The sequence below is a fragment of the Microplitis demolitor genome, chromosome 1 (genome assembly GCF_026212275.2).
Source record: "Microplitis demolitor isolate Queensland-Clemson2020A chromosome 1, iyMicDemo2.1a, whole genome shotgun sequence".
NCBI classification, from domain to species: domain Eukaryota; kingdom Metazoa; phylum Arthropoda; class Insecta; order Hymenoptera; family Braconidae; genus Microplitis; species Microplitis demolitor.
The window spans coordinates 6,865,777-6,880,939 of NC_068545.1; the positions used below are offsets into that span (position 1 = coordinate 6,865,777).

The 15,163-nt window shown below is 29.3% G+C and overlaps 1 protein-coding gene across 3 annotated transcripts; it reads left to right on the plus strand.

Moving 5' to 3' along the window:
* The first annotated feature begins 351 nt into the window (after positions 1-351).
* On the plus strand, positions 352-14,774 carry LOC103568524 (protein polybromo-1). Of its 3 annotated transcripts, XM_014440976.2 has the most exons (14): positions 352-555; positions 910-1,024; positions 1,106-2,317; positions 2,709-2,921; positions 3,914-6,011; positions 6,785-6,957; positions 7,146-7,217; positions 10,770-10,922; positions 11,315-11,437; positions 11,648-11,882; positions 11,960-12,110; positions 13,739-13,788; positions 13,861-13,969; positions 14,055-14,774. In XM_014440976.2, the coding sequence occupies exons 2-14, from the start codon at positions 920-922 to the stop codon at positions 14,269-14,271; spliced, it is 4,911 nt and encodes a 1,636-aa protein (XP_014296462.1). In that variant the 5' UTR covers positions 352-555; positions 910-919; the 3' UTR covers positions 14,272-14,774. The 3 variants fall into 3 exon arrangements, with proteins under 3 accessions (XP_014296462.1, XP_008543653.1, XP_014296463.1); XM_008545431.2 differs by lacking the exon at positions 10,770-10,922; XM_014440977.2 differs by lacking the exon at positions 7,146-7,217.
* Positions 14,775-15,163: the final 389 nt, after the last annotated feature.

Consider the following 15,163-nt stretch of genomic DNA (forward strand, 5'->3'; position numbering starts at 1 on the left):
TTAAATAATCATTTTAACTCCAAAAATTTAATTTTTCCAATTTTAAATTATATTTCATTTAAATTGCATAACAGTAAGTGATATTTAAATATTATAAATAAACAATAAAAATATTATAAATATTTTTAAAAAATATATACGTATATATATATCTATAAATGATGGGTGGATTTTTATTACAAGAATAATATGAGACTTGTTTGTCTCTCTTACTCTAATGGAATTTTAAATATTCGCGGCAAAAGAGTAAGCAAGACAGATTTTTCTCAGCCAATAAAATCACATTGTATATTGATCAACGCGTGCGTATAACACCAATTTCGTAATAATATATATATATACATTTATATATTTCTTATTATACCAACAGACTGTATTTTACATTGCACACAAATATATATACAATACAAGTAAAAGTAAACTCAGGGTTATGGCGTCGGATGGGTTCTGTGTCACATAAATTCAATATAAATTTGTTTATAAAAGAGGTTTTTTTTATGTATATTCGATGGTTATTATAGATGCAAAAATTGTTATAAAATTCATATGATATAGGTAAGATAATAATCGTAATATAATTGGTTATTATTAAAATTGTTTTCAATCTATTGGTGCATGAACGTGAGCGCGTCATGGCGGTAAATTTTTGTTACGAATCAACGCAACTTAATTTATTACATGATTTTATTAATATTAATTATAAATATAAATAAATCATATTATATAGTATTTATATTTATATATATTTTTTTTAATTTGTTTAAATAAATTTAATGCGTGAGTAAATGTTAAAATGAGAAATTACTTTTCCTTTTTTTTTTTTTTTAAGTACAGTCAATATAATAATTTTAATAATAAAAATACTATTGTATTGTAATGTATATATTTATATAATTAATTATTTTTTAGTTGAGTTACGATGCATAAACGACGTAGAACATCATCTGTTGCCAGCAGAGGTACTGAAGATGATCCTGAGGAAGTAATACCTGAGCCAACTAAACGAAGAAAAAAACTAGATCCTGTAAGTTTTTATTATTATTATTATTTTATATATGAATGTCAACAATAATAATGATTGTAATTATGAATTAAAATTAAATAGAGTGACTTGTGCCAACAATTGTATGATATTATAAGAAATCAAAAAAAAGAAGATGGAACTCTGCTGTGTGATGCTTTTATCAGAGTGCCAAAGAGACGACAGGAGCCAGGATATTATGAAGTTGTTTCAAATCCCATTGACTTGTTGAAAGTTCAACAAAAATTAAAAACAGATGAGTATCGGGATATGGAAGATTTAGCTGCTGATATTCAACTAATGGTAAATAATGCAAAAGCATTTTATATGCGCACATCACCAGAGTACAAAGATGCTACAGATTTATGGGAGTTGTGTGTAAATACTAAAAACCGTATAATGGATGAGTATGAAGAAACAGAACCAAAAGGTAAAATAATATTGAAAGTTGGTAGATTGTCAAGAAAAGCAACAGTTAAACATCCAGATGACACTGAAGACACTTCCGAGAGCTCAACAAATCCTGATGAAGAATCAATGCAACCTTACGAAGATCTTTTTACTACTGTTATGACAGCAACTGATCCTACTGATAATAACAGAGTACTGCATTCAGTATTTCAATTAAAGCCATCTAAAAAACTTTATCCAGAATATTACGATGTCATTGAAACGCCAATTGATTTAAAAACAATAGCAATAAAAATTCAAGAAGGTGTTTATAATTATCTTAGTGAAATGGAACGTGATTTAATGCTTATGTGTCGTAATGCATGTCAGTTTAATGAACCAGGTTCACAAATTTATAAAGACGCTAAAATATTAAAAAAAATAATAACATCTGCTGCTAAAAAACAAGACGGTGGTACTAGTAGTGTATTTTCAAATAAATTAACAACACCTTCAACTCGTAGCAAACGAGGTAGTCGTAGTTTTGCTCAATCATTAATTACGCAAACTGCAACCTTGATGGATGAAGACGAAGAGAGTGATGACGAAGATGATGAAACAGCTGAAATTGAAGAATCTGATAATCCGCAGTGGTTGTTATTTCAAACAATAAGAACTGCGCCAAACACTCAAGGAATAAGAATGAGTGAATTTTTCTGGAAATTACCGTCCAAACGATTTTATCCTGATTATTACAAAATGATTAAAAATCCTATTTCTTTGTTACAAATTAGATCTAAAATAAAAAAAGGAGAGTATGGTACTGTCAGTGAAGTTGCTGGTGACATGAATATAATGTTTGAAAATGCTAAAAAATATAACGTTCATACATCACGTTTATACAAAGTAATTATTTATTATTTTTTAATTATGGTATAGTCGACTACCGTCATAAGCCTCTTTCCCCCATCGGGAATTACTGAGTCCAAAAAAATTTCCCCCACAAACTCTCTTTTAAGTTTCGTACCTGACAGCCCGTTATAAGCCTCCGTTAAAATTATAAACTAACAATATGATACTATCTGTATTTCACGAAGATTTTAGCACTACAAGCACTAGAAAAATTGAGATAACGTCACATAAAATATAATGGGCTTATAACAGGTAGTCAAGGAGAAAACTTAACGCAAGATAGTAAGAAAAATTTTCCCTACGTTCCCTTGAGCAGGCTTGAGACGGATATTCGACTGGAATAGACAATATATTTTATTAATTATTTTTTTTTTAATTTTTTTAGTGTGCTGTGAAATTACAAAAAATAATGCAAGAAAAAGTACAGGAGCTTTTAGAGTTTGATCAAGATTCAGATTCAGATTGTGAATCAGAATCAAATTCTCAGACAAAATTAATAAAACGTGCCTCAAATGTTTTGACTCGTGGAAAATATAAAGACAATATACCATTAAAAAAGCGTTTATACGCATTAGTTAAGTGTGTCATAGAATACGTGGTATGTAAAACAATTTCGAAAGGCATCAGTTGTCTACATTGTTGTTGCTGAATGTATCAAATGCCTACAATATTTTTTCGTACATCAAATGTCTTATTGTTCGGTTGCCTACTAAAATTTATTTTCTACAGTACTGCCTACACAAATATAAAATATATGATTTAATTGCATTCAAAAATTATTGCACTATTCTATTGCCTACGGAAAAATATTTCATGATGTTCAATTGATTACTATTTAACTGTGTACCCAAATCAAAGAAATATCTAATTAATGTAGATAAGCTTTTAATTTATTTGCTGTGAAAATGAAGTACTTATTGAGGAGAAATGATCAACGTTTACGACCGATTACTTGAGAAAAACAACACAGCTGATCTGTAAAATATCAGAACCACGGTAATTTCACAATAGTATAACTCGCCCGGTCCATCATAAAATACTGGGCTGAATCTCATAGTCGGTGTAGAAAATGACCTGACCACGCCACTAATTTCTAATAGAAAACTCGGAATTTTCCAGTTGCTATTGTGAACACTACAGTAGTTCTGATATTTTTCAAATCAGCTGTTTTTTTTTTCTTAAGTGATCGATCGTGAACGTTAATCATTTCTCCTCAACAAGTATTTGATTTTCTCAGCAAATAAACCAGAAGCTTATCTACATTAATTAGGTATTTCTTTAATTTGGGTACACAGTTAAATAGTAATCAATTGAACATCATGAAATATTTTTCCGTAGGCAATAGAACAGTGCAATAATTTTTGAATGCAATTAAATCATATATTTTATATTTATGTAGGCAATACCGTAGAAAATAAATTTTAGTAGGCAACTGAGCAGTAAGAAATTGGGCTGTAAGCATTTATAATGTATGAAAAATGATTTTAGGCATTCGATACATTCATCAGAAACATTGTAGGCAACTAATGCCTTGCCAACCAATTTTATAAATTAATTAATAACTTTTATTTATTTACTATATTATTGCAGTGTGAGGATGGTCGTCAGCCAATGTTAATGTTTATGGAAAAACCATCAAAAAAAATCTACCCAGATTATTATCAAGTTATTACCGACCCAATAGACATGCTTGCAATCGAGGCAAACATAAAAGCTGAAAAATATCAAAATGAAAATGAATTAATACAAGATTTTAAATTGATGTTCAATAATTGTCGTCAATACAATGAAGAAGGATCATTAATATACGAAGATGCAAATACATTAGAAAGAGTATTGATGGACAAAGTGAGAGAATTAGGTCCTCTGCCAGATTCAAAATCATCTGGATCTATCAAGTCAGCAACGTCAACACCAACCCGTAATGTAGGAAGACCAAAGAAAGTAGTACCGCTCCATCTACAGAAATTACGTACGATGTATGATACTATAAAAGATTATCATGATTCAAAAGGCCGGCAATTGTCATTAATATTTATGAAATTACCAAATAAAAATGAATACCCAGATTACTATGAAGTCATTAAGCAGCCAATGAATATGGAAAAAATAGCATCAACATTAAAAACTAACGGTTATGAAAGTCTAGATGAATTAGTATCTGATTTTATATTGATGTTTGATAATGCCTGCAAGTACAATGAACCAGATTCTCAAATCTATAAAGATGCCTTAATTTTACAACGATTGGTATTACAAACAAAACTTCAATTAAGTGAAGACGATGAAAGTGTTCCAGACGTGCCTGCAGCCGTACAAGAAATATTGGCGACTATTTTTACTGCTCTGTACAATCATCAGGATGAAGAAGGCCGATGTTATTCAGATTCAATGGCAGAGTTACCAGAGCATGATATCATCGATGGTAAAAAAATACGTGGACTTTCATTGGATTTAATAAAACGTCGATTAGATCGCGGTGTTTACAAACGTTTGGATAGATTTCAAGAGGATATTTTTACGTGTTTAGAAAGAGCCAGAAAATTATCACGAAGTGATTCTCAGCCATTTGAAGACAGTGTTGAACTTCAGGCATTTTTTCTTCGCACACGTGATGAAGTAACACGTAGCGGTGATCTTTTGCATTCGCCGGCATTAAATTATTCTTTGATTGATCTATCAAACCAAGTTGCTGAATTAAAACGCACAAAACATCAACAAGAATCAAATTTATCTCCGGAAGAAGAGAGCTGCGATGGTAATGAAACCAAAGAATCTGGATCAAGTCCTGTAGTTAGTGGTAATGGCAGTGAAAATGGTGGATCTATGAGTTTTAATCAAGAAATTTATCGTGCTGGTGACTTCGCTTACATCGAACCTGGGGAACGAGGCATGGAACCGAGTGTTGTGCTTATTGAGAGACTCTGGACAAATTCCGAAGGACAACAAATGCTCTATGGCAACTTATTTTACAGGCCTAGTGAAACTTATCATGTAGCATCACGTAAATTTATTGATAAAGAATTGTTTAAAAGTGATGCTCATATTGCCGTACCTTTATCTAAAGTTGCTGGTAGATGCTGTGTATTGAGCGTCAAAGATTTTTTTCGAATGCAACCAGAAGGTTTTCTTGAAAAGGATGTTTATGTTTGTGAATCGAGATATTCAACTCGTGCACGGGCATTTAAAAAAATAAAAGTATGGAATTTTGATCCAGATCATTTGAAACTAGTCTCACGTGAAAAAACATTAGAACCTAAACGTATTATATCGGTTTATAAAGAACGATTAGAAAAACATAAAGAAGAAATTGCTGAATTAGAAGAAGGTGAAAAACTTACAGAAAAAGAAAAACCAAATGTTATATTATTTAATACTGATGATTTAGATAACACATATTATGAACAATATAATACGTGTACGGGTATTATTAAAACTGGAGACTTCGTTTATGTTGCTACTGATGGTGGCAGACAACAAATAGCTCAAGTTGATTCGATATGGTCAACTAAAGATGGTAAATGTTATTTTAAAGGACCATGGTTACTTACACCATCTGAAATTCCTCATGCGCCAACAAAATTATTTTACAAACAAGAATTATTTCTCTCTGTAACTGATGCAACACATCCATTTGTTGCTATTATGGGAAGATGTGCTGTTTTAGAATACGGAGAATATATTTGCTGTAAGTTTTTTTTTTTTTTTTTTTATTTATAATAAGAATAGTGATAATTTATCATCCCTTATCAAAAACTCTGATTGTATTTGATTGAAACTCAATCAGAATTCTATCAGATTCAATAGGAAAAAAACAATCAATCAGAATTGCTCCTGAACGATTTAAGCATCCGATTGAATTTCAATCGAATTTAAATGGAAAACAATAAATTTATTTTAAGATTATTTTCTGATTGAATCTGATAGAAATATTTTAATGGATTTTTATCGGAATTAATGGAATTTTATCGGAATATGATAATTTTTTCTCAATTATTTTCCGATTAAATCCGATTGAAATTTTTTAATCAAATTCAATCGGGAAATAATGTTTTTTTCTGATTAATTTTCCAGTTTCCTATTAATTTTTAATCGGATTCATTCGTAACTGTTCTATTGAATTCCATAGAAATATTTTAATCGAGTTTTATCGGAATATGATAATTTTTTTTCAATTATTTTTCGATTAAATCCGATTGAAATTTTTTAATCAGATTCAATCGGAAAATAATATTTTTTTCCGATTAATTTTACAGTTTCCTATTAACTTTCCATCGGATTCATTCGTAACTTTCCTATCAAATCCGATGGAAATATTTTAATCGAATTTTATCGTAAAATAATAATTCTTTTTCAATTATTTCCCGATTGAATCTGATGAGAATTTTCCAATCAAATTCAATCCGAGTTTTTAATCAGCGCATTGTCGCAATTTAATTATAACATTTAATATATATACAGGCCGGCCAACAGAAATACCAGAAGATGATATTTTTATTTGCGAATCAATTTATGATGAGACTAAAAATTTCATCAAAAAATTACCTCAAGATGGACTAAAAAAATACACACATACGTCTGCTGTAACGCAAGATGAGATTTATTTTTTCCGAAGGCCAATAAATCCCGCTAAAGTAAGTTATCAAATATTCATAAATAATTGTATTAGAAATATCTGTTATTATTTTTTTTTATTAAAATTAACACTCTGTTGCTATTATAAATTCGCATTTCACTAAATTTATTTTATTTATTTATTATTTTTATTAGCGCAAATAGCTAACAGATTGTTGCAATAATGCTTGGCATGTGTGTGTTGTAGGTATCAAGTGATGTGGCACAGACACATTTGCCAGTCAAGTCTGTCACGTCCAGTACAACTCATTTTGAAATGGTAATTGTAAATCTGTACTCTGCTCTTGCAATATTAATCAACATTAATCAAAAAAATATATATTTTTTTTTAAATAGTTTGCATGCTTTTATTATTTCATCATGCGCAAGCTAATACAGTAATCGAATGATAAATTTAGTCGCAATAAATTAATGCTGATAGATATAAATTTTTTAAAATATATCTATACATATTAATATATGCATACACATACATGGTCCTGAAGTTAACAGACAATTTTCAGATTTTTTTTTTCCAACGATTTAATCAATGCAAAAAAATATGCACGTGTAAAAAATTCAGAAAACTATATAAACAATTTTTAAAAATATTTTTTTTTATAATTTATCGTTTTGAAAAAAAAATACAAAAATTATTAGACGTTGGCTAACCTCAGTGTCATATACATGCATATATTATTAAACTAAACAATAAAAAATATTTAACTGTGTTGGCTTGTGCTTTTGCATGTTTTTTTTTTTATGCCGGCATATTTATATTTCTGTTATACTTAATTTTATTACGTTAAAAAGAAAAAAAAATATCCCTCTATTAAACATGTGTAGCAAATTCATCGGTAATTACCGACGTATCAAAACAATGAGCACCTGTTGGGTTTATCTTTGATGGGTACTTTATCTTGAATAAACGAAAAAGTAATGATTAAATAACTGATAGATATGAGATATCAAAATTTAGTTTTTAAAATAAGCTAGTTTCGACTAACAAATATTTAAGTCAATGTGATTTTTGAGTTTAATCGGCTGTAAGGAAAAATAAAAAAAAATAAATAAATAAGTAAAAACGTACGTATGATTCAGAAAAATTGTGTAAACCGGACTAAATCCATACCCGGAATAAAAAGGTATATTTCTCATTCATGGAAATAAATACATATTTTCTGGGTAATTGTTGTAATCAGATTCAAAAATGAGCTAAAACGATCGATTATTTTAAAAGTTCTGGAAGTGGGAAATTTTCCTAATTTTATAAAAAATCTCTTTTTTTCATTTATCTTGATGATACTGAAGTTAACCGACATCTAATAATTTTCGAATTTTTAAAAAAATAATATAATGTAAAAAAAAAAAAAATATTTCAAAAAATTGCAAACCTATAGATTTTTTAATTTTTTGCATGCGTATATATATATATATTTTTATGCAATTGATTTGTTGAAAGAAAAATCCAAAAATTGTTAATTATCTATTAACTTCAGGATCATTTTACGAAATTAAGTTATCGCTTAAAAAAAAGGTGATTTTTGGGAATTTCTTTAAAGAAAACTACTGCATGTTATGTTTTAATATTTTAAGAATATATTTGTGGATATATAATGAATATAAGATAAAATTTATGAACCAAAAAATTCAAAATTTAGCGAGTTTTTCACAATCTCTCAACGCTCAAAAAAAAATTCCCCTCACTGCTGCAGTGATAGTGATAAATTTTGCTCGAAAATTTAATGATTTTTGGCTTGCCAAAATGACGTTTTTGATTTAATCGGAAAACTGGAGGTTCATGGTGATAAAAACATATATAAAAGAAGCTGCAATTCGATTCAAATCGATTGGATGGTTTGTCTTCGAGTTATACCTGCAGTGATTTTGAAAAATGTATTTAAAATCGATAAGCGACTGCTTTTCAGGTGGCAGTAACAAAAAAAACTATTCGAGAAATGCATTTGAAATTTTAGTATATTATTTTTTAAGGTATAGACTATTGAAATATGAAAAAAAATGAATTGTTCAAAATATTACGCTAGTGGTCCTCCTTAAGGCTAAAGGAAAAAATGCTATTTTTATGAAAATCAAAAAAAATTTCAAACACCCAGATCTTCTAAACTATTCGATCGATTTCGCTCATCTTGGAGCTTGATCAATGTAATTTCTCAAAAAACAAACGTACCAAGTTTCATTAAGATCCGATAAAAATTGTAGCCAGCATTCATTTGGCATGAGAAAAAAAAATTTTTAATTTTGAAATTTTATACTTCGGCAATAGCTCATCGTACAGATAATCTTCGGATACAATTTTGTTCGCAGTTAAAGGCTCTACAAAAAAAGTCTCTTATCATTGAACTTGAATTCAAATTTCGAGATCTTCTTACTTTTCCGGTGAAACTATCAGACTTATCACATGGGATCTTTTTTGTAGACAATTTTATTTCTTACAAAATATCTTTTATAAAGTTTTCTAAAATTCTGCATTGTATTCTAGTTATTTTCATTTTAATGTCAAGCTTCGAAAAAATAGTATATTGTATGACAAGGGATGAAATAAAACGATTTCAGACCAGGTTGAAGTTGTCTAACATCACCCACAGTCGGAAATCGTCTTTCATTCTGAATTTCACACATTATTTTTCATGATTACTTGCATTAGAACTTAAAGTCTCAGTAGCAGTCAGTCAGAAACAAGTTAATTTAAGACCAATGGTGTGATGAACTATTAGCGTAATCGCAAATTGTCATTTGCAATTTATAATTAAGCAGACACTATAAATACTATTTATTATTCACACTAAATTTTATGATACTTACTTACAAAGTCAGAGCTATCATTTACGTAAATAAAATTAATGGTCTAAAATTACTATTAAACAAATGACAAGTATCAGAGTTTAAATTGCGAAAGCCTTTAGTCAGCCGACAGAAACATTTTTTGTTTTTTTCAAAGGGACAAAACAAGTTTGTTTCTGCCCGCTGATTGAAGGCATTCAAAATTTACGCGTTTGCTAATATTCATTCGCGGCACTAGACTGAAATTATCTTGTGTCGACTGACTGTAGAGACACTGAAACTTCAAGTTTCGATGCTGATATCATGAAATAGTATATTGTGTGACAAGGGATGAAACAAGACGATTTCAGACTAGGGTGAGGTTGGCTGCCCGAGCCGCAGGCGAGGGCTGACATCACCCGCACTCTGAAATCGTGTTTTATCCTGAGTTACACACTATTTTTCATGATTACCTGCATCGGAACTTGAAGATCAGTGTCAGCAGCCAGTAAGAAACAAGTTAATTTTAAACCGATGATACGGAGAACTGTTAAAGAATGAGAAATATGTGATTTAGTCACTTATTAAATAGTAAATAATACAAAAATATTATTTGCACTTATTATTTAATAATTTTATTTGGTTAATTAAAACTGTCACTTAAAAAATGAAATGAGTAAACTGAAGTGACAAATAAACAAATGAGAGTAATAGGGCTGCAAATGAACATTAAATATATTTAGCACAGGGCAGAAACAATTGTGTTTCTTCCCACGGGAAGAAATACGCATGTTTCTACTCGCTGTGAAGGGATTCGTGAATTACGAATTCGCTAGCAGTTGTTTGCAGCATCGGCTTGAAATTAGCTTGTTGCGACGGGCTGTAGAGACACTGAAATTTCAAGTTTCGATGCTGGTATCATGAAAAAATATATTACAGCAAAATTTTTTGAAAATTGCGACATGTGACTCTCTACAATAGCTATATTTCTGAAAAAAAATAAAAATAATTAAGTAAAAATGTACGTATGATAAAAAAATAAATCGTGTAGGATGCGTCACCATTGCTACCGAAGCTGGAACCTGAAGTACTAGGCATCGGAGTAGGTGAAGACAGCATGGATGCAGGCGGACCACCGTCCGTGGGCTCTACTGAAGCTCAACCGGTGCTCGCCAATGCCCAAACGCCTGTGTCGACTAAAAAGGTAGGCCCCACGTGCTATTGATTGCTCATTATTCATTTATATTATTTTTAAAAATTTTTTTATTTTTATATTATTTACATTTTTATTTAATTTTTTAATTTTTATCTTTATCTCCTTTTGTATTCAGTTAAATTTTTAATATTATTTACAGAAAATATGCCAGCATATTTATCATTTTTGACTTCGTTACAGTAAATTAATATGTACATAATCATTTTAATCACATTTGTTATTCGATTAATCCAATTTAAACAAAAATAAATAATCGATCTGATCATTAATATTAGAAAAAATAAATTAATAATAATAATAACAAATAATAATAAACTTATTTTTTTTCTTAACATTCGTTTAATTATATGAGTTTATAATTTGTGTTTTCTTCTGTTTAGAAAACAACGGGTAAGAAATTAGTTACGGGGTATATTTTATATTCGAGTAAAATGCGAACGAGCATTACACAAAACAATCCCGATTCGACCTTTGGAGAGATTAGCAGAATTGTTGGTAACGAGGTATTTATTTATTTATATTTAGTTTTTTTTTTATTGTTTATTTTATTTTTTTATTTATTTCTTCAGTTATTTTATTTATTCACCTATTTATTTTTTATTTTTTTTAAAAAACTCCAAACACACACGCCCACACAAAAAAAAATCGGTACACTGAAGTGATTAAAAGAAAGTTAATGTTTAAAAAAAAAAACATTTATATTTTAATTGTAGTGGAGAAAATTACCAGCGGGTGAAAAACAAGTTTGGGAAGAAAGAGCAATGAAGATGAACGAGGGTGCTGAGAGTAGAGCTTTGGCATTGACTATCGGCACACCAGTTGACCAAGTTTTTGAATGTTGCTGGGACAGTTGTGATTGGCAATTTGAGGACATGACAGATTGTATAGATCACTGTATTGCTGAACAAAATGGACATGTGCAATCGTCTTTTATTAATGCTCCATCTGGTAATTTTTTATTTATTTATTTATTTATGCAAAAGTGTTTTTACTATTTTATTAATTATTTTAAAAAATATAAATAGATGTAGAGTTTCAATGTCAGTGGAGAGGTTGTGGTCGAACAAAAAAAAATGTGCCTCCTTTTCCAAGTGTACAAAGATTGGCGAGGCATGTTAAAGAGCTGCACATCCTAAAAGGAAATGGTCGTATTATACCACCTAGTGAACGAAGCAAGTGAGTTAATTATTTAATTGTTTACTTTGCATTAATTAATAATGTAAATAAAATTAAAGGCATTCTTAGACGGGTTTCCCCACTTTTTAAATGCATCCAATGTACTGTTAAAGAATTATCGTAAAAAATATTGTTCAAAGTAAAGTAAGAGACTCAGAACCCGATCAAGGAACTAGGATCCAAACACTTATATATTTGTATATCTATCAGGGTGGGCCAAAAAATAGAACTAATTTTTTTTAACTTCCCGCTAAGAAAATTGCAAATTTGCACAAATTCGGCAAGTTATCGGTTTCAGTCCGATTTTCGAAAATCGAATTTCCAAGAGATCTTGACGTTTTGAGGTTCTAGGAAGCTATCCTGACCAATTTCACAATGATCTCCGAGTGTATGTATGTATGTACGTACGTACGTATGTAAATAACTAAAACTTTTAAACGGATGAACCGATTTTGATCATCAAGATGTCATTCGATGCGGCTTGCGAATATCTTGAAGCTGAAAAAAAATTAAACTTGATCGGTACGGCTTGTTCAGAGATATTCCAAAAATAAACTTTTTTCAAAAATGTTTTTTTTTGGATAACTTTTTATGTTCTCGATGGATTGATTCCAAAATCAACTGGGCTCTGAAGTTTCATAAGCCGCGTCGAATGCCACCTCAAACATCAAAATCGGTCAATTCTTTTAAGAGAAACCGTTGTCGGAAGAATTGAAAAAAAAAAAAAAAAATTTTTTTAGTATTTTGAAAATTTCTCAAAAACGACTCGATAAATCAATTTCAAAATCTGATCAGTTGTAGAACTCAATAAAACGCATCGATTGCCACCTTGAACGTCTCAATCGGTTTATTCGTTCGAGAGATATCGTTTGAGAAAAAATGGTAAAAAACGTTTTTTTTTCGAAAACAAAAGGCATACAAAAGTATTTTCGAGCTTGAAGAGCTCGAAAATGTATCTACAACAATTTTTCGAGCTCCAGGAGCTCGAAATAGGCGGGAAGTTTTGGAGCTGGCTCGCAGGGTCAACCGACAGACCGATTTTTTCTTTAGTTACCGTGAAAATATCGTTAAAGATGATGAAAAAAAATTCTGGTAAAGTTTGAGCTCTTAATATTAATATTAAAAGGTGGCGCTTCGTGATTTTTGATTTCCCGTTTAAATAATATGGAGAAAAAAAATTTTTTTTAGTTTGGAGTTTTAAACCTCGGCAATGGCTCCTCGTACGAATAAGCCCAGCATACATTTTTGTAGGGAATTTAACGCTCTTCAAAAAAGTCTCTTATCATTTTTTGATAAATCCATTTGTTCAAAAGTTATTGGACCTCGAAGTTAAATTAGAGTAAATTTCGAGATCTTTTTACTTTCGCGGCGAAATTATCGGACTTATCATAAAATGTCATGAATATTGTTTATAGACAATTTTATTTCTTACAAATTATTATTGATAATTTTTTTTAAATTCTGCATTGTTTTCTAGTTATTGTTATTTTAATGACAAGCTCTTAAAATCGATCAGAACACTATTTTTTTAGGATCGAGTACTAGTCCCATGATCGGGTACCAGGTCTTTTACCTTAAATAAAATTTTTAGTTATTTAGAATTATTAAAAATTTTAATTTTTCAACAGAAATTATATGGCATCCAAAGGACCTACGATATTACCACCAATGGATAATGGTAAATTAAATAAATTAATAAATATCAATTAAGTATTAAGTATTTTAAAATAATAAATATTATAAATTTTAGCAACTGCGACACAAACTGCCACTATACCAGCATCTAAGCAACCAGATCCACTTTTTATCGCAGTTCCACCCCGGCCAAGTAGAGTTTTACATTCGGATGCGTACTTAAGGTAATAAAAAAAAATTATTATTTAAGCTAGAGACTCCATTATATAATTTGCTTTTTCTTTAAATCGATTAATTAATTTATTACAGATATATTGAAGGATTGAATGTTGAAAATCGTTACATATCTAATTGGGATAAGCAAATGAATGCGACTCCTGAAAATACGCAAATTCCGGATGTTACTAAATTGCAAGCAGACTGGCTCGGAAATGGAGTTGGCAATCATGGAAATGTTGTAAATGCCTTGTGGACACTCAGAAATATGATGATGCGAGATGTGTTAGCCATAAATAAAACTTTATAGTTTATAAAACGTTAAAACATCTATATTCGTTTATATATTATATATGCTGACCTTGATTTATAAAAAGAAAAAAAAATTAAAATAAATTAACAGTTCATGGCGGCCTCACTTATATTGTAGATTATGGCAAAAGACTGACAATTTAAATTACAACGTCTCGGGTAAAGTACTTTTTGTCTTATCGATGATGATGATTCCCTCATTGAGTACCTCGTCTTTACTTCGTAAACAATATCATGTTTATTAAATCTAAATTTATAAATTACATTTGTTGATAGTTTTATCAAAAAGCTTTTTTTTTTTTCATTAAATTTATAAAATGAAGAAAAAAATGTGAAATAAGAAATTTGTTATTGATATTATCGATTTGTTGAATTAATATAGACAAATCATAATTAAAAAAATTTTTTGTACAAATGATTGGTTAATTACTTACACCAAATTTTTGTCTGTAAACAAAGTAAATATTTATTATAAAATTAATTTAACTAACAAATAACTTGATAATTTTTTAAAAATTTATTTTCATAGCTAAAATAAAATTTTAAATTAATATGCTTCTACTACGGGAATAGTTTCATCTTAATAACATAGATGAAACTTAATACGGTCATTGTAAAATATTTCAAAGAAACAAATGATAAAAAAAAAAAAAAAAACAAATTAAATAATGATACCAGTATCAAACTATGTAACAATATAGGAATAAAATTTAGTATTATTTTTTAGATTAAAAATTAAAATAAATTCATACTGTTTAGTTTTTTTAAATTTATCTTTTGCAAGTACGATTATTTTTTTAATAGTGTTACGTACCGAAAATTTTCCAATATTAATTTAAATGTTTGTATTGTTAATAATGTCCAAGTTAGGCCTTATTTAAGCGTCAATC

What these genes read in the sequence shown, in the direction of transcription:
- LOC103568524 (XM_014440976.2), top strand. Translation starts at nt 920, where the DNA reads ATGCATAAACGACGTAGAACATCATCTGTTGCCAGCAGAGGTACTGAA. An exon ending in AGTGTGTCATAGAATACGTG is followed by an intron (nt 2,922 to 3,913) that starts GTATGTAAAACA and finishes ATATTATTGCAG; the next exon opens with TGTGAGGATGGTCGTCAGCC. An exon ending in ATACGGAGAATATATTTGCT is followed by an intron (nt 6,012 to 6,784) that starts GTAAGTTTTTTT and finishes ATATATATACAG; the next exon opens with GCCGGCCAACAGAAATACCA.